We start from the raw sequence: 20381 nt of genomic DNA on the forward strand, positions 1-20381 counted from the left end.
CTGGTCAATGGTGGCCGAGCAACTGGCTCGTCACAATACGCCAGCCACTACTCTTGATGAACTGTGATATCGTGTTGAAGCTGCATGGGCAGCTGTACCTGCACACGCCATCCAAGCTCTGTTTGACTCAATGTCCAGGTGTATCAAGGCCGTTATTACGACCAGAGGTAGTTGTTCTGGGTACTGATTTCTCAAGATGTATGCACCCAAATCGCATGAAAATGTAACCACATGTCAGTTCTAGTATATATATTTGTCCAATGAATACTCGTTTATCATGTGCGTTTCTTCTTGGTGTAGCAATTTTAGTGGTGTATGTGGTATTAACAGGTGCACTGCACTTTTCCAGAGCCGTAAGAACATATCTACGCATTCCATGAAGTCTTTATTCAAAAGTAGTCACCAGGGGCTTAGCACAACTATCCCGCTGTTTCACGAGCCGAAAGACTCTCTTTTCTCAGAACTGCTGTGGCTGCTACATTAGCCAGTTCTCCACTGTGTTCTTCATTTCGTCGTTTTAGATACTCTTTTAGCGGACCAAACACATGGGAGCCGCAGGACAACATATGCGGGCAGCAGGGCGGATACTCGAAAAAATGGTTCAAATGGCTCTGAGCACTAAACATCTGAGGTCATCAATCCCCTAGAACTTAGAACTACTTAAACCTAACTAAGAACATCACACACTCCCATGCCCGAGGCAGGATTCGAACCTGCAACCGTAGCGATCGCGCGCGGTTCCATACTGTAGCGCCTAGAACCGCTCGGCCAACACTGGCCGGCGCAGATACTCAAACTGCCGGCTCTTGAACTTCGCCTTTACTCTTTTTGTGCCCTTGAAGACGTACGGACGCTTGTTATCATGGAAGACAATCACTCTCTCCGTGAGCAAAGGCCGCTTCCTCTTGATGGACTGGCATAAGCTGTGAAGTGTCTCACAGCACACGTCATAAATAATGTTTTGTATTTTTTGTGCTCGAGGAAGTATAGGACCTCGGACGTCCGAAGAGTATCGGACCTCGGACCCCGAAAAAGATGGTGAGCATGCTTTTGCTTTCGAGGACACAGCTTTGATTTTTTAAGGTGAGATGTCCCTAGGTATCTCACTACGTTATTCCAACACACGAAATGCGAATTTCAACCGGTCTGGTTATTACAACGATTCGTACCTTTCCAATTGAACATTCCTTATATTAATGCCCCTTACCTTATGCTTGTATATTGTGGGGCGGCGAAGAAGTCGTCGAATGAGTTGTTTGAATGTTCATTTCACGTAACAGACTATTGCCGATGCAACATATGTGGGACGGCGAAGAAGTCGTTGTTTAATGTTGAATGAAAGTTGAACATTGCCACCTTAAATCACGCGAGCCTGGCAACTAATTTGGTGGCCAGTCAGAAAGCGAAGGGAAACTTACTGACCTTAGTTCCCAGTCTGCACGGCCACATTCCTGTACAGCCCAGCTAAACGAAAAATATCCATAGTTCTTCACGGGATTAGGGCTGCTTCAATAAAATTTAACGTTCCAAACAAGATTTTATTATCTTAAAGGCTCACACAAATTACTCGAAACTTCTGAAAATGCTAAAGACATTAAATATTGTTAATTCAGCCAATCGTTTAATAGTTCAGAGGCGACTTCTACAGCAAGTTCCTCCCGAATAGTTCATTACTCTAACTAACGGTGCTCTATTAATAGTTCGCAATAATGTTAAAAAAAAATTAATGCTCGCCTTAAAAGTGGAGTTAGTCACCACTTGCCACGCGGAATTATACTTCACACGAACGGCACAATAACAGTTTGTTACCGAAGTCTAAAAGATCCAGGACGGTGTACAGTCCTCGCGATTTTCAATGTCCGTTTACATTGCTAAGTACGCGCATGTCACAGCCCGCTATGACGTCACCCGAGGCGAGGCGCGATCGGATGTTAAGCTCGCGTGGACTAGGCGTTGGTCTAATGCGGAGTGAGCTTACTACTGCCTCTGCCGCTCTTTTTATATAGCTCCGGCGCGTACCGCCAAGAGAGCATCTGTTCTTTCCGTTCATATGCAGATGCCTGCGGCCTCCAAATGACCGCTATCTCAGGCACATAATCTTAAATATCACATTTAATAATAGCTTTACAAACTTCTCAATTTTTGTATACATACATCTGAGCAGTACAGAAGCACGTAGAAAATCTCAGCCCGCTAAAATTAAAACTTTACTCTCTAGAATTTTTACAATGGAACTAACGGTAGATTGTTACCTCTGAACCATAGCTTTATCAAGACTTGTATCAGCTGTTAATTATGCTACAAGACTAAAACTTGGTGTAGCTTTGTTAATTGTCCTATCTGATCATTGGTCTTAAAGAATTTGTTTTATCATTAAAATTTAAAGTACTTAATCTACAATGCTTATGTACATTTTACTCACAAAAGTAGTTTTTACTAAATTACTAAAAAAAACTAGAAGAGGTAACTGATTGCGGTATTCCCATTATTATTATTAGTGTGAACTGAAGCATCCTACCAATTTTCAATATTGTAGCTCTATTATTTCGCGCCTCTGATTTTTCCGAAAAACGCGGATTCTGGAGTCAATTTTAGTTTTATGGTTTTGGAAACCAGCGCCACTCATTAATGACTTCTTACTGCACCTTCTCACCAAATTTTGGCTTCCTAGCGTCATTATTTAGCGCCTCCTATTTTTCTTTCAAAACGTGAATTTTACGTAAACTACTAATTTTATAACATTAAGATTTGTTACCTGAAACATTATTACATAGAACTATACTTTAACAAAGTTTTACACACAAATCTTAATTTTTACTTTTATGTTAAATGTGGTGCAATACTATATGCAGGCGCGTTACGATGACGTGACGCTACTAGCAGTGAACTAGGGTAAGTCCCGTGCACTCGCTCGCCTCTGTATCTTATACATGATACAGCGCTTGCTTTGCTTCAATATGAAGTGATGGACTGTAGAAGTTGACCGCTAAGCGAGTTCAGAAGCTATAGGATTGCAGGCGGAAGTACTATGGAAGTCTTACAGGATTTTCTTGCAGAAATCTAGCAGACGTACTGCTGAATTTGTCTAACAAAATCGTTTGTTTACTTGCGATATCAGCGGTCCTGTCACGCTTCTTTCCGGTAGAGTCAAAATTACTTTGTTTGTGCTACATATCCATTACGTACTTACCCGCCAGATTAGCCGAGAGCGCTAATGCGCTGCTTCCTGGACTCGGGGTAGGCGTGCCGGCCCCGAATCGAATCCGCCCGGCGGATTACCGACGTCGGCCGATGTGCGGGCCAGCCAATATGTGGTTTTTAGGCGGTTTTTCACATCCGACTATGTGAATAGGAGGCTGAATTCCATGTTCCGCCTCAGTTACACGACTCGCAGACAATTAAACACGCTCGCACTATTCCATGGATTACACTAGATGCATACTTCTGCGGTACGCCAATTCCGTACCGGGGGGTACGGGGTGGTGGCAGGAAGGACATCTGACCACCCCTTAAAATTAACCTTGCGAAATCCGTTCCTAACCATGCCGACCCTGCGCAGCTGTAGGATAAGGCACTAGCAAAAGAAGAAGAATCCATTACGTACTTGGTCCTACAAATCAACAGTTCTTTACGTCTACCACATATATAAGAAATACTTATGACTGTAACTCCGTAAGCAGAATTGCGCTGCGATGTAGAACGCCTTCCGAAAATGTGAGAACACAGAAACGACCTGTTCAATGCATCTACTGTTTGTAGAATATAATGTGTGAATAAAGCACGGGTGTTGTTTCCTGAACCTATGCAGGTATTTCGAACGAACCTGCTTTCCATCGAGAAATGTCATAGTCCTAGCTAACAATATTCTCTGTGGTTCTGCCTAACGTTAGGAATACTGATCCCTAATTCTACTCAATTGTGTTCTACCCTATTCATGTAGTAGCGAAACATTAAATATGGAAGAGATTAGCTATAAATAAGAGAACGAGGTAATTTCACAGTGCCGGCCGCGGTGGTCTCGCGGTTCTAGGCGCTCAGTCGGGAACCGCGCGGCTGCTACGGTCGCAGGTTCGAATCCTGCGTCGGGCATGGATGTGTGTGATGTCCTTAGGTTAGTAAGGTTTAAGTAGTTCTGAGTTCTAGGGGACTGATGACCACAGATGTTAAGTCCCATAGTGCTCAGAGTCTTTTTTTTTTTTAAATTTCACTGTGACTTTGATGCGAAATACAATAGGACACCAATCAGGGCCTTGCGTCTAGTTCCGTTTGATAGTTTCATTTGTATGTTCTTACCAGTAGTGTTTATGTGAACATGATCACTCATTAATGATTTGTTTTGAAATGTGCGACTTGATTACGGTGGCATTGCCGAATGAGTAACAATGTGTGGTTTTAGAATCAAGTTGGCACTACGATCGCTGCACTGTCTCGGAATCGGAAACTACTGTGGAGAATGACAACCTTCCCGGTGTGTATTTTGCTGCAGCGGAGCACGTTTCCTCCGCCTCGGATACCTCTCCAGAGCAAACAGATGTCTGCAGAAGGCTGCAAACTGACGAGAGCGGGAGGGCGCTCGATACTACGACGTACCTGCAGAGCTGCTCAGCAGCAGCAGTTCTTTATTTGACGGGGGGCGGTACCTGCTGCTGTGTGTGTGATACTTCGCTACAGATCCAGTAAGTGCCTTCTCGTCCCTGCTCCACATTCCTCTCCAACGGAAGGTTTAGAAAAGGCTGACTTCAGCAGGGCGACTGCTGTTACCGTATACTTCGTAAAGGCAGCATTGGAATTGAACCGCCAGGAGGAAAATAAGCTTCTGGTGAAAGAAACAGGAGGGCTTAAAGAACGCCACTCGTGTGGAACATACCTCACATTTGTCACACACGACTTCTTACGAATACCTGGCGCAGTGGATAAGTAGTTTCTGTGTGCTTCGATTTACGACCCACATCGTCGACTGATAACCGACTGTCACTGCCTACTGCCAGTACTACTGTGATGAGTGGTAACAGTAGTTTACACTACTGGCCATTAAAACTGCTACCGAGCGAGGTGGCGCAGTGGTTAGCACACTGGACTCGCATTCGGGAGGACGACGGTTCAATCCCGTCTCCGGCCATCCTGATTTAGGTTTTCCGTGATTTCCCTAAATCGTTTCAGGCAAATGCCGGGATGGTTCCTTTGAAAGGGCACGGCCGATTTCCTTCCCCATCCTTCCCTAACCCGAGCTTGCGCTCCGTCTCTAATGACTTCGTTGTCGACGGGACGTTAAACAACACTAACCTAACCCATTAAAACTGCTACACCACGAAGATGACGTGCTACAGACGCGAAATTTAACCGACAGGAAGAGGATGCTGTGATGTGCAAATGATTAGCTTTTCAGAGCATTCACACAAGGTTGGCGCTGGTGGCGACACCTACAACGTGCTGACATTAGGAAAGTTTCCATCCGATTTCTCATACACAAACAGCAGCTGACCGGCGTTGCCTGGTGAAACGTCGTTGTGATTCCTCGTGTAAGGAGGAGAAATGCGTACCATCACGTTTCCGACTTTGATAATGATCGGATTGTAGCCAATCGCGATTGCGGTTTATCGCATCACGACATTGCTGCTCGCGTTGGTCGAGATCCAATGACTGTTAGCAGAATATGGAATCGGTGGGTTCAGGAGGGTAATACGGAACGCCGTGCTGGATCCCAATGGCCTCGTATCACTACCAGCCGAGATGACAGGCATCTTATCCGCATGGCTGTAACGGATGGTGCAGCCACGTCTCGATCCTGAGTCAACAGATGGGGACGTTTGCAAGACAACAACCATCTGCACGAACAGTTCGACGAGTTTGCAGCAGCGCAAACTGTCAGCTCGGAGAACATGGCTGCGGTTACCGTTGACGCTGCATCACAGACAGGAGCGCCTGCGATGGTGTACTCGACGCCGAACCTGGATGCACGAATGGCAAAACATCAATTTTCGGTTGAATATTGGTTCTGTTTACATCATCGTGATGGTCGCATCCGTGTTTGGCGACATCGCGGTGAATGCACATTGGAAGCGTGTATTCGTCATCGCCATACTGGCGTATCACCTGGCGTGATGGTATGGGGTGCCGTTGGTTACACGTCTCGGTCACCTCTTGTTCGCATTGACTGCACTTTGAACAGCGGACGTTACATTTCAAATGTTTTAGGACCCGTGGCTCTACCCTTCATTAGAACCCTGAGAAACCCTACATTTGTGCAGGGTAAACCACGACCGTATGTTGCAGTTCCTGTACGGGCCTTTCTGGATACAGAAAATGTTCGACTGCTGCCCTGGGCAGCACATTCTCCAGATCTCTCACCAATTGAAAACGGCTGGTCAATGGTGGCCGAGCAACTGGCTCGTCACAATACGCCAGCCACTACTCTTGATAAACGGTGGTATCGTGTTGAAGCTGCATGGGCAGCTTTGCCTGTACACGCCATCCAAGCTCTGTTTTGACTCAATGCCCTGGCGTATAAAGGCGGTTATTACGGCCAGAGGTGGTTGTTCTGGGTACTGATTTCTCAGGATATATGCACCCAACTTGCGTGACAATGTAATCACATGTCAGTTCTTGTATAATATCTTTGTCCAGTGAATATCCGTTTACCATCTGCATTTCTTCTTGGTGTAGCAATTTTTATGGCCAGTACCGTAGTTTCTGCAAGCTTCAATTAACGATTCACATCGTCGACTGACACCGACTGTCACTGCATACTGTCACCACTAGTGTGATGACTGGTAACAGTACCATCACCAATGTAATACCGTACTGTAAATAAATATTTCTCTACTGTTCCTCCATGTCTCACATTGAATTAAAAGGGAGTACTTTATTATTTCTAAGACTATAGCCGGTTATCTAGTTCATTACATTCACCATCATCCGGATTACAATGTAACAACTCGCCATTAATGTTTCTCAACGGACTGAGTAGTGTTCACAAAGTTTTCGTTATTCCTCCACCGAGGCTAATGATGCAAGTTATTTTGTTCTTCTTAGTCCCTGTATCTCGTTTGCTTGACACCCATATTTTCGTTGCGGTGAACTTTCTTGAGAAATGGCATCAGTCGTTTTTATATTTTGCAAATCTATTTGCGGGTCAATTTGTGTCTCCCAAATTTTGTGGTATTCGCAAATATTACACGTCATTACCGTGCACATTTGCTACATTTATAGGTCGTTTTGATTGATTCTGTGTATTTGATGATGCCCACTGAGTGGAAAAAAAATATTCCACCACCGTAGTTTATCTAAGATGTGCTAAAGTAGTGTGTTTAATATGAAGGATATTTTCAAATCAAGTTCGGTTCGGTAAATTCAGACACTAGTGACTGTTTTTGTACATCCATCCTTTTGACTGGAGGTCTGTGGGAGTACGTCCGTTGACTATTGTAAGAAAACGAAACGCCTACAGCCGTTCTTATGAGGTCATTTATTGTGTAGCCATTAGTTTGGCGCATCAATGCACCCTCTTCAGGCCTTAGTTGATGCTGGAAGGTTTATTATGATCCACATATACGATGCATCAGTGGTCAATGTAACTGGTTTACGCAGACTATCTGTAATTGTGACGTCGTCTCTCTAATCATCAGGTATTAATGAGAATGAGCCATCTCAAAAACTACAAGCGTGCAAAACAACTGTCACAAAAAACTGGCACAAGTCGATGGCGCTTGACTTACTGCCTCAAAAATGTTAGGTCCATATGCTCCTAGCGGCAGAACACGTTATTACTAGAGGTTTGCCCCCACATGAGTTGGGTATCCTTTCGTATAACTGTGTTTTGATCTTTTTTTTAAAAAAAATCTTGCGTATTTGGACATGGAAAATTGAAAAGAGCGTTTTGCGTCATTGGCCGGGAGGCCCCTTACGGGGCAGGTCCGGCCGCCTTGGTGCAGGTCTTACTACGTTCGACGCGACATTGGGCGACCTATGCGCCCTAAGAGGATGAAATGATGATGAAGATAACACAACTCCCAGTCCCTGAGCGGAGAAAATCCCCAACCCACCTAGTAATCGAACACGGGCCCGTGGGACGGCAATGCGTTACGCTAACCACTTTTTTTTCTCTCATTTTGTTCTATATTGTTCGTTGAATTTGTTCGGGGCAGGCGTCCGAAGACATCCGTTTAAGTTCTTAGTTGATCCATTCACTCAGTTTTTTTATTACAGAGGGTAGCTAACCCTCTGACCGAACACGTTGAGCTACCGCGCCGGCACCATTCAGCTATCGGAGCGGACATATTTAGACATAAAGTCTTTAAAGTAATGTTGATCACTGTGATTGTGACTCCGTTTCTTACAAGAGAATGTAGACTTAAGATGAACAGTAGAATCAAGAGCGCCGCGTCATAAAACAGCCTAATGGCAATATTGCGACCGCTGGCTTTATTGTCTTGTTCATGTTCTTCGGTTTACATGTGACCTTCTTCTCGACAATGTCATACAAGTTCAAATTGGGTCGTGTCGACCTATTCGAAAGTTGGGGTTCTGTGGCCAGTCTCAAGTGAGCAGAGCCAATTGACTTTGTGCAGAGACCTTGCTGTGCGGTGTACCGGACGGCCGGTGGTGTTGAACCTGCACTTAACGCTGTGTGCAAAGCGGGCTGGACGCTTCAGATCACGGGAACCTCGGCTGTATCGAGAACAAGCTGGTGAGGGTCGGAGGTCGGACTGAAGTCCACGCTGATAGCGCCAGCCAATATCACCGTCACTCAGCGTCGCGTCCGCTGCCTCCTCGCAGAGGCTTAAAACTATTCTCACACACTACGTGGTTCACATTTTGACAGTGTGAAACAGACAGTCCACCGTATGGAAAACAAATTAGCATCTGACGAATAAAAGGACAGTTAAATCATATCTCCTAAATGATAAATCATAAACATCAACCAACCTACGTGCACTGCCAGACAACTATCAGCATTCATGTTGTTCTTGTCTGTTACTTGATGTAACCTAACGTTCTTCCATCACCTCGTCGTCGCGGTCTTTTTTTGTTAATTGGAATCCCAGAAGGTCTAAGGCGCACTTAACGGTGTCCGAAGATCTTCATTGCTTGCTATCTTGGCAATATGTAGACTTGGCTAGTAGCCAATCGGGAGACTGTATGTGGTAGCTATTAAGACTCACTGAAGCTGCGCATCATACGAATTGATTACATTTGTTTTCGGTATGGAAAGCATTAAGAAAACTAAATGCGCCGGCAGATTGACTTTCTGCGTAGTCCGAGGCCAAGGCTAGGTTGCTATATAACAATCTGCTTGTGAGTTGGCGAAGCCAACGAATCTCAACATGAAAATGCTATTGTCGTAATGGACTCATGTGTAACATAGCCCGAGATATACGTTCGTCATTGGAGTAAGCTACGTCTATATCGTATTACCGACTTTACCGAAATTCCAACAATATGGTTAAAAGTGCAGCCTAATAAAAGAAAAGACCAGCTAACTTTATTTGCAAACCACAGGGAATTAGGAACGAACTTTCTGACAGTCCACCGACAACCATTTCACGATTCGTTTTATGCAGTTCTCCGCAAGTGCACTTTTAACCATCCATATGCCTGGATACATGTACCACCTATCTCCATTTCGTTTTCATTGCGGCCCAGTCACTTCTTGCTCTGCAGTTTGTTCCCAGATCAATTTGCTTTTTACTGTGTCTCCTGGTAATACCCTTCATGCAAGCTAGCGTTGCTGTCTCTGCAACACGGGGTCCCAGGTTCGATTCCCGGCCAGATTGGGGATTTTTCTGTGCCCGGAGACTGGGTGTTTGTGTTGTCCTCATTATTTCATCATGGTCCTGATTATTCGTGACTGTGGCTAGACTGGACTGTGAAGAATTGGGACTTTGTACGGGCGCGATGACCGCGCAGTTGAGCGCCCCACAAACCAAACATCATCATCATTTGCATACAACTGTGCATACATCACACTGCAGCGCCCAGTTTTCTTATGTTGTTCGTTGTTTCTTTTCTTAAAAAAAAAAAAAAAACGTGCGTTCCGTAGCTGAGTGGTCATTGCGGCTGATTGCCATGCGGAGGACCCGGCTTCGATTCCCGGGACTGCTAGAGATTTTTCCATGGTGGAAGAATTGGAACGAGGTGGACTCAGCCTCGGGCTGACAATTGAGGAGATATCTGACCGAGCAGGTAGCAGCTCCATAAAATTGACAACGGCCTGCTGGCACCACGCCCCACCATACCGCATCCAAAAATCTGATTGGTAGAGGACAGCGGTCTGTCAATACCGATGGGACCGCCAGGACCTGTGGAGCGTATACGTTCATCGTGTGCGCCTTGCTTGCGTGCCAAAACTAGTACATACTGTTTGCAAACTTTCCTTTTCAGACGCGCTGGAAACTTAGTTGTGAACATTAAATTTGTTTTCCAAAACCATTCAAATCCATTACTAATCTGTGGTATTGTTTGTTGCTTCTCGTGTCGAAAACGTCGTGACGTTCATTGCTTTTTCTAATGTTCCAGCAGCACGAATGGCAATCACTGTAAAAATTTCACCCTCCATTGCTGGTGGCGGTCTGGATTCGAGCCAGCGACCGGAGATCACCAAAAAAGTGGATCAATTGGCTCTGAGCACTATGGGACTTAACATCTGCGGTCATCAGTCCCCTAGAACTTAGAACTACGTAAACCTAACTAACCTAAGGACGTCACACACATCCATGCCCGAGGCAGGATTCGACACGCGCTTCCAGACTGTAGCGCCTAGAAACTCACGGCCACACCGGCTGGCGGAGATAACACCGTATCTGACAGAAACAATTTACAGCTCCCAGAAGACATTTCACTACACCTAACCTATACTGGAGCACACTGTATATGTTGAGGAATCGTGAGAGCTGTTCATGTTAAGAGCAGAGATGCGTTGGCATGGGACAGGAGGGAGGAAGGCTGGGTGGTGAGGCACTGTGTGTGTGTGTGTGTGTGTGTGTGTGTGTGTGTGTGTGTGAGAGAGAGAGAGAGAGAGAGAGAGAGAGAGAGAGAGAGAGAGATTTTTTATATGATTAACAGTGAAATCGTTTGAATGTTGTTGTTATTGCTGTTTTGGTCATCCCTACAGTGTGTGCTACGGTATACGTTACGTGACCGATCTTTTGGAAGGAACATGCACTTTGTGCATTTAGTACATACATAAAAACAATGGCTACATGAAAATGACGTAAAATGAATGTGAGTGAAAAAACAGAACCGTGTACTGGTAAACAGACAATTTAAATGGGCTGCCATGAATTACTACAATTTTCCTATCACAATATGTGTAATTAAATAATACTATGGACTTGGCATGGACGACCTTTGGTAATCCGCGGACCTGATCCACCTGCTTACCTAAGCTGACTGGCTGCCTTGTCAGGTAGCGCGACAGCAACACTCCTGGCGCATGAAGTCGAAACTATAGTGTCCGTGACGTCGATGTTTATAGGGCAACGCGCAGATATGAATGGCACCACTTTCTCGACAAGCCATTTCAACCAACTGTGCTGCGTTGCTGAGAATACATTCATTTTATGTTCACCACATCTTCAGTTGTTTGCATTTATTTACCCGTTGTCGCCATTGTTTCATGACTTACGGCGTTTTAAATAGCTGTCTTCAAAAGTTCCGATTCAGAATTCTCTAACGCTGTTAAAAAAGAAAGAATGTTCGTGACACCTAAAGAAATGTAAACACTTGAAGCTGGGATGCTAAGCATATTTAAATGTCATCATGGAGATATAACTTTTGATAATAAAAGCAACTAGTTGGAGATAAACCATTACATCATCTTCAGTTTCAAAAGTTGCAATGTTATAACAAGTCCAGAATAGATAAGTCTTATTTACTGATGTTAATAGGACAGAAAAACAAAATGTGTCAGTGATATAAACAGTTCCACTCGACAAGTAATTGTGAGAAACTTGGTGATTTTTGGCTACAGGCAGGTCATTTGAGAGTTTGAAGCAAGCAATTTTTAAATATTTTCCCAAAAAATACTTTTAATGGGGGATCGCGCAGGCATAGGTTGTTCCTGTAACACTAAATAAATTAAGCGATAATTTCTTTGTTCGTTTGAATGTTTGTAAATCTAAATCGCTTGAACATACCATAAAGCGGGTGCATTGTACGTAAGCCAGTCTGAAAGATTTGCAGAGAACAGAATGTCGAATTGTTAAACCTACAATACTCAGCCTCACTGGCTCAGTACCTACTGGTAATGCTGAGGATATTTTGGTCGGCATCAGTACTGTACGTCAATATTTCTGGTACTAACAGTAGATCATACACGCCCTCAGACGGCCATTGTGTTGATGTAATGACCTTAACTCGCTCTCGCTCCACACGATTTTCTTCCGCGGTCCGGCCGGTCGGGGTGGCAGAGCGGTTTTAGGCGCTACAGTCTGGAAACGCGCGACCGCTACGGTCGCAGGTTCGAATCCTGCCTCGGGCATGGACGTGTGTGATGTCCTCAGGTTAGTTAGGTTTAATTAGTTCTATGTTCTAGGGGACTGATGATCTCAGAAGTTAATTCCAATAGAGCTCAGAGCCATTTGAACCATTTTCTTCCGCGGTCCGGATAGAAACCAATCGCGGGCCGCAACAGGCTCGTGGGTCGCCTGTTGCCCGCCAGTGTTACGGACCACTGAAGATGCCTTACACGAATAGACGAAACGTGTTTTGTACACACACATAAAACACTGAATTGTAAAAGACGGATTTTTTTCCTATGTGATAAAGCTCAGACCAAATAAGGCAACAAAACTTTACGGAACAAGATTCTGTTAACGGTGCTTATGAATACTCATTTTGTTGGCGTATCTCTCTGATGAAATCTTCTTACACTACTGGCCACTAAAACTGCTAAACCACGAAGATGTGCTACAGACGCGAAATTTAATCGACAGGAAGAAGATGCTGTGATATGCAAATGATTAGCTATTCAGAGGATTCACACAAGGTTGGCGCCGGTGGCGACACCTACAACGTGCTGACATGAGGAAAGTTTCCAATCGATTTCTCATACACAAACAGCAGTTGACAGGCGTTGCCTGGTGAAACGTTGTTTAAATGGTTCAAATGGCTCTGAGCACAATGCGACTTAACATCTGTGGTCATCAGTCGCCTAGAACTTAGAACTAATTAAACCTAACTAACCTAAGGACATCACACACATCTATGCCCGAGGCAGGATTCGAACCTGCGTCCGTAGCAGTCGCGGGGTTCCGGACTGAGCGCCTAGAACCGCGAGACCACCGCGGACGGCCGAAACGTTGTGATACCTCGTGGAAGGAGAAATGCGTACCATCACGTTTCCGACTTTAATAAACGACGGATTGTAGCCTATCGCGATTGCGGTTTATCGTATCGCGACACTGCTGCTCGCGTTGGACGAGATCCAATGACTGTTAACAGAATTTGGAATCGGAGGGTTCCTGAGGGTAATACGGAACGCCGTGCTGCATCCCAACGGCCTCGTATTACTAGCAGTCGAGATGACAGGCATCTTAGCCGCATGGCTTTAACGGATCGTGCACCCACGTCTCGATCTCTGAGTCAACAGATGAGGACGTTTGCAAGACAACAACCATCTGCGTGAACACTTCGACGTCGTTTGTAGTAGCATGGACTATCAACTCGAGGACCATCGCCGCAGTTACCCTTGACGCTGCATCACAGACAGGAGCACCTGCGACGAACCTGAGTGCACGAATGGCAAAACGTCATTTTTTCGGATGAATCCAGGTTCTGTTTACAGCATCATGATGGTCACATCCGTGTTTGGCCAAACCGCGGTGAACGCACATTGGAAGCGTGTATTCGTCGTAGCCAAACTGGCGTATCACCCGGCGTGATGGTATGGGGTGCCATTGGATACACGTCTCGGTCACCTCTTGTTCGCATTGACGGCATTTTGAACAGTGGACGTTACATTTCAGATGTGTTACGACCCGTGGCTCTACCCTTTATTAGATCCCTGGAAACCCTACATTTGCGCAGGATAGTGCACGACCGCATGTTGCAGGTCCTGTACGGGCCTTTCTGGATACAGAAAATGTTCGACTGCTGCCCTGGCCAGCACATTCTCCAGATCTCTAACCAACTGAAAACGTCTGGTCGATAGTGGCCGAGCAACTGGCTCGTCACAATACGCGTCACCACTCTTGATGAACTGTGGTATAGTGTTGAAGGTACATGGGCAGCTGTACCTGTACACGCCATCCAAGCTCTGTTTGACTCAATGCCCAGGGGTATCAAGGCCGTTATTACGGCCAGAGGTGGTTGTTCTGGGTACTGATTTATCAGGATCTATGCACGCAAAGTGCGGGACAATGTAATCACATGTCAGTTCTAGTATATTTGTCCAATGAAAACCCGTTTATCATCTGTATTTCTTCTTGGCGCTGCAATTTTAATGGCCAGTGGTGTCAATTATCGGCCGACGAAGAATGTCGTCCCGATGGCACATTTTCACGTGCGCTGTTCGTGATCTGTCGGGGTGCTGCGGGTCGACTGCAGTTAAGCAACGGAACTTCAGCTGGAGATGACCCGAATAAAACTTGTCTAAACTTTTCATCAAGATGACGCTCTCACCCGACCGATAACCGTAGAAGAATTCATCGGCCGATCGTAGACAGCGTGACTCGCGCCTATGCCATTTGATCTCTCGTCGAACGGGGGCGCGGAGGTCTACTGGACAGGTGTCTGAGGTTCGGTCGCACAGACAATGGCCCTCCTCCGCCACGTCGCAGGATCATCTGATACACCCACTGCTCTGGCCGGGTGGCGGCCGGCGCGCGCATCTGATACGCCGCCATTAGCTGCGTCGTAATTATCACCATTACGACGTCCTGCTTATGTTACGGACAGACCATTAGCGGTCGCGGTCCGCTATTCAAGAGCGCGCCGCAGAAAGCAATTTCATTGTTCTTGAAGCTGGCGGGGGTCTGAGCGGTGGTCAGCGGCTCGCGCGCGCCCGCGGTTACACCAACTCATTTCACACGCGCGCGCTTGTTGTTCTCTTTAATTAATAGAGCTCCTGGGGGCTTCTTATCCCCTTCTTTACTTTCTTTATTTCAGTACAATCTCCACCCAAATGAGTATAAGACTCCGCTAATGAGGAACGTATCAAGAATCTTTCTTTGCAAAATTGCTGGGCTACGCTCCGTGGTTTCAACTCTATATTCTTTTTGTTTTTGTACTCTCAGAAATGAAAGTGAATTTCGACTTGCTGGTAAAGTGTACTGATTAAGGTTTCTTCACACGGGCCGCGTGACTTCAACCAGGTGGTAGACCAGGCATCAAGAGGTACTGAATGGAACTGCGGAGAAAATAGATTTGTGGTGCAACCCAGCTATAATTGGTTGATAGGACACATTCCTGAGACATCAAGGGGTCAAAAATTTAGTATTGGGGGTAAGCGGGAGGCGGGAGATGGGGGAATTGTAGAGGGAGACCGAAAGATGGATACAGTATGCAGATACAGATGGATGTGGATTTCGGTGGTTAGTCGGAGATGAAAGTGAATGATGATGGTCGAAGTAGAGAGGATATAAAATGTAGACTGACAATGGCAAGGAAAGCGTTTCTGAAGAAGAGAAATATGTTAACATCGAGTATAGATTTAAGTGTCAGGAAGTCGTTTCTGAAAGTATTTGTATGGAATGTAGCCGAGCATGGAAGTGAAACGTGGACGATAAACAGTTTAGACTGTAAGTAGGATGTTTAGTTTTTTTTTTTTTTTTTTTTTTTTTAATTGGTAACGCCGCTTAGCGCTCGGTATGAAAAATCACTGGCTGTGCTGTGCGCAGTCTGTGTTTAGTTTGCATTGTTGTCTGCCATTGTCGTGTTGAGCAGCGGCAGCTGGATGCTAACAGCGCGTAGCGTTGCGCAGTTGGAGATGAGCCGCCAGCAGTGGTGGACTTGGGGAGAGAGATGGCGGAGTTTTGTAATTTGTAAGAATTGGTGTCATGAACTGCTATATATATTATGACTAGTGAGGTAAATACATTGTCTATTCTGTATTAAAATCTTTCATTTGCTAACTATACCTATCAGTAGTTAGTGGCTTCAGTAGTTTGAATCTTTTATTTAGCTGGCAGTAGTGGTGCTCGCTGTATTGCAGTAGTTCGAGTAACGAAGATTTTTGTGAGGTAAGTGATTTGTGAAAGGTATAGGTTAATGTTAGTCAGGGCCATTCTTTCGTAGGGATTTTTGGAAGTCAGATTGCGTTGCGCTAAAAATATTGTGTGTCAGCTTAAGCACAGTCGTGTATAATTGTTCAAAGAGGACGTTTCACATAGACCAGTCTTGTGTAATTTTTCTAAGGGGACGTTTCAAGACAACAAGAGAATAGAAGCTTTCGAAATGTGGTGATGCTGAAGATTAGATGGGTAGATCACATTACTAATGAGGAGGTATTGAATAGAATTGGAAGAGCAATTTGTGGCGCTTCTTGACTAGAAGAAGGGATCGGTTGGTAGGGCATATTCTGAGGCATCAAAGGATCACCAATTTATTATTGGAGGGCAGCGTGGAGGGTAAAAATCGTACAGGGAGACCAAGAGATTAATACACCAACAGATTCAGAAGTATGTAGGTTTCAGTAAGTACTGGGAGATGAAGAAACTTGCACAGGATAGAGTAGCATGGAGAGCTGCATCAAACCAGTATCTGGACTGAAGACGATAACAACAACAGTCGGAGATGAAGGGGCTTGCTCAGGATAGAGTAGCATGGAGAGCTGCATCAGTTCATTATTCTGACTGAAGATCACAACAACACGTTCCAAGAACCCCTTAATGTCTCATAATGTGTCCTATCAACCGATTATAGCTAGGTTGCGTCGCAGATTTCTTTTCTTCCCAGTTCCATCCAGTACCTGGACATTCATTACGGGATGTAACCATCTAATCTTCAGCATTTCTTTCCACGTACATGTTATTAAGATGGTAGAAAATTTGGCTCATATGTAGGATAAACTACAGCTGTTCGTGAAAGAGAGTAAATAAATCATAATGACGCCAGAAGTTCCCTCCGTAACACATCGAATGGCGGTATGCGGAATGTTGATGTAGAGCTAGAATTAAGACACCCATCAAGTTAAAAAGAGATATTCAAAAAGACGCCAAATTCTGTTGGAGGAAAACACTGACAACTAACAACTTTTTAAGAATATATGTGCTTAGGCGTCCTTGACCAGTATCAGTTAAGAAAGAAAATTTTTGCCGTTAAGCTGAGTCATTATATAAAACTACGTATGGACTATATCCCTGCCCATATCGCTGCAAACATTGGTGTAAAGACACTTTTAATCATCGACAGCCATTTCCGACATTTTACCATCGCAAAAGAGACGAGAACGACTTGTTTTTGACAAATCTTTAACGCGGCAGTGCCTTGAAACATCAAATTTTCATAGTCCACAAGCTAAAATACACAGCCCTAAGGTACCGCACATGGACTTCAAAGCGACTTAATCCCATAAGACGCCCGTCTTCCTCTGTAGACGTCCCTCTTCCTCAGTGGAAAATTGCTTCGCATCACATTGTTGCAGACTGTACTGAAAGTTAAGAAAATCTGAGTTGCCTCATCTTACTATCATATTCCAGATTACTACGTCACAAATGCGTCAAGTTATACATTTACGTCCGCGTTCGTGGCACTTGTGAACACGGCTTTAGATCTCTAGCATACGAGTCAGAGACGTGAACCACATGCTAATCGTGTCAGCATTAAAAGCAGTTCGTCTTTTACATCGTTGAGCACAAGTATGGATTGTAAACCATTTCCTAGACCCGTCTGGATAAATTCTGGTCGGACTTCCCACTTCCAACTCGAAAATGGGAAACGATATTTATACCACTCAGAGACAGACAGCTTGTACGTAAATCCCTCCATTTTGACGCAAATGGTGCTGTGGCAACTAGAATCTGATGAAGGGAGAGCCCATGAAAAAATTAGGGGAAGTGAATGTCATACTTTTAGAGCATAAACTACGTAAATTACATCTGAATATTGAGGAACAATCCACTATCTCATACACTAGACAAAGGGATGTTTTTCTATACAGATATGTTTTTTACATTTTGTTTTCACACCCTTTGTGAAGCCATTTGCTCACATCTATCACTCTCGTGTTTTGATATGAAGTTTTCTTTGCTTTACATGAATCACTTCCATGAATCCGGCACAAGGGAATTCGTAGTATTTGGAAAGAAGTCAGGGATGTATGGTTTATTTATATGATACAATGAAATCGCGTTTAAGAAAGACTGTGGTATAATACTGCCAATATTGCTATTCAGACTTAAATGTGTGAGGTTCCTGTTCGATACAGTAGTATTAGTTTTTTTTTCAAAAATAAAAGAAAGGTCTTCAACGCCACCGCATTAGCACAACGCAATTAATATTCCCCAGCAGACAGATTGCAGATTGTTGAATGTGTAAATTATAGAAATAAACAAAAAAATTGGGAAGGTTTCTACGAGATTTAATTTTTATAACACGATGACGTATTCTGAAAATATTTTTTCCGTCAGTTGGGTTTCCCGAATAATGATTCCACATCTCATTATTAAAATACATAAACCAAACTTCCTTCTTTATCTGAATTGACCCTAAAATGCAATCATGCATACTGCAAATGTAGTTGAACTCTTTTAGTTCGTCCTGTTATACTGGCAACGCTGCTTTAGCATCTGCATACTCAATCACCATGTTCCTTTCTCCTCCTGCTATTATGCTTTTTAATTTTTATATAAAGTTTTTCTTGTTAATTTCCCACCATAAATATTGAATAGAGGTGATTAAAAATTAAAGCTTCAGTATTCACACAAGACATTACACTCTTGGTGCTTCTTCTTCCACGGACTGCCCTCATTCTGTTGTCTACTGCAACGGTGGTTAGCACAGGGTGTTGCTACAATCGTTGAATAAGAAATTGAGTGGAAGTCGTAAAACCGTAGAATCGATGAATTGTTTCTCGACTGTTTATCTCAGGCGATGAAAGGTTTTCTCTCCGTGGGAGGGCGGAGACAGTACAGAATGGCAGTTCGCCAAGGATTAGTGTTGGATACATCGAAGAAGCAAATCTCTGCAATTTACAACACAACTTAAATCATAACATCACTGCTGAAATTATTGGTTACTACTGTTTTGGAGATACGTATTCTGAGACACTGAACAAGTGGCTTCCTTCAGCTTGTCTGAATGATAGCAGTAATTTTTGTGACAGTGCGTTCACACATCACTTGTGAGTCGTTGGCGGTGGATGCGGTACATCGGACGTGCAACAGGGCGAATTCCAGTCTTCGAAGAATGACAGATGAAGGGGAACTGGTCAGACGATTTATGACGGGAGCCGATTATGAATGAATGCTGTCCAATTAGAGTGACCTTTAAGACAGCGCTACCAGAGCGCTATTTCTTCCTCGCAAGTTATTCCACTTCTACACGACTCCTGCTGCATCGAGAATACTCGATTTTGCCTTTGAGGCTCTTGTTGTCGAAAGAACCGCATTTTCCGTGTACTCCCTGATAAACGCAAGGCCGTGGTATCCTATAACGTCAATGAGTTAAACTGAACCCAGTCGCCACGTGCATTTTGTACCAATGTGGATGAAATGAACACGTAGGTTCAGTCGTACTCAAAGTAAGTGGTAGATGAGTTTATTGGTAGTATGCTGGGAAAATGCAGGAAGTCTATTACGGAGTTTGTAGTCCAAACTAGAAAATTGATTGTGAGAAACCCGTATCAGACAGGACTGGCGGGTTATGTTGAGCCTCTGCAAAAATAAAAGGGGTACAAACTGTCTCAGATTTATTTGACACAGCTACTGGAGAGCGTGATGAAGTTAGCCGATGCCTTACTATAGACACCAACTATTCGCAAAGGTTACTTATAAATTTTTGAGAAGCAATACTGAGGAATCGAAGAATGTGTTACAACCCCCTACGTATCGTTCCCTTAGGGCAGTGAAGACAAGTTAGAATAATCCTGTTGTACGTACATGAATGGAAAGGCCAGAAACCCTTATATTTAGATCGATGGGAAGTCCTCTCTGCCGCGCCGTTCCTGACTGTGGTTTGCGACATTCAAATGCATGTAATGACAAGTAGTTTCTACTGGGGATATCTCCCTAGTGTCGCATTAGACTTTCTTCACGACACTGGTGGGAACTTCAGAAGACGTCGCAGCTGTTAAGTGATCAGTAAAATAAAACTGATTCTGACTGCACTAGACGGCAATTACCCAGACATGTTTCGCTGGAGTTTTAGCATCATCAGTGGGTTTTTACATTATTGCTATTCAACAATAAGAAAAATGTTATTTACTACTTGTGGACATATAAATT

General features: G+C 44.2%; 1 protein-coding gene across 1 annotated transcript in view; it reads right to left on the bottom strand.

Moving 5' to 3' along the window:
• Positions 1-4705, bottom strand: part of LOC126285151 (arginine/serine-rich coiled-coil protein 2-like) — a 99212-nt gene extending 94507 nt beyond the window's left edge. Inside the window, exon 1 of the mRNA XM_049984494.1 lies at positions 4591-4705. Within this exon, the coding sequence (XP_049840451.1) occupies positions 4591-4705 (115 nt within the window). The remainder of the gene's footprint in view (positions 1-4590) is intronic.
• Positions 4706-20381: the final 15676 nt, after the last annotated feature.

The sequence above is a fragment of the Schistocerca gregaria genome, chromosome 1, assembly GCF_023897955.1.
Source record: "Schistocerca gregaria isolate iqSchGreg1 chromosome 1, iqSchGreg1.2, whole genome shotgun sequence".
Taxonomy (NCBI): Eukaryota; Metazoa; Arthropoda; class Insecta; order Orthoptera; family Acrididae; genus Schistocerca; species Schistocerca gregaria.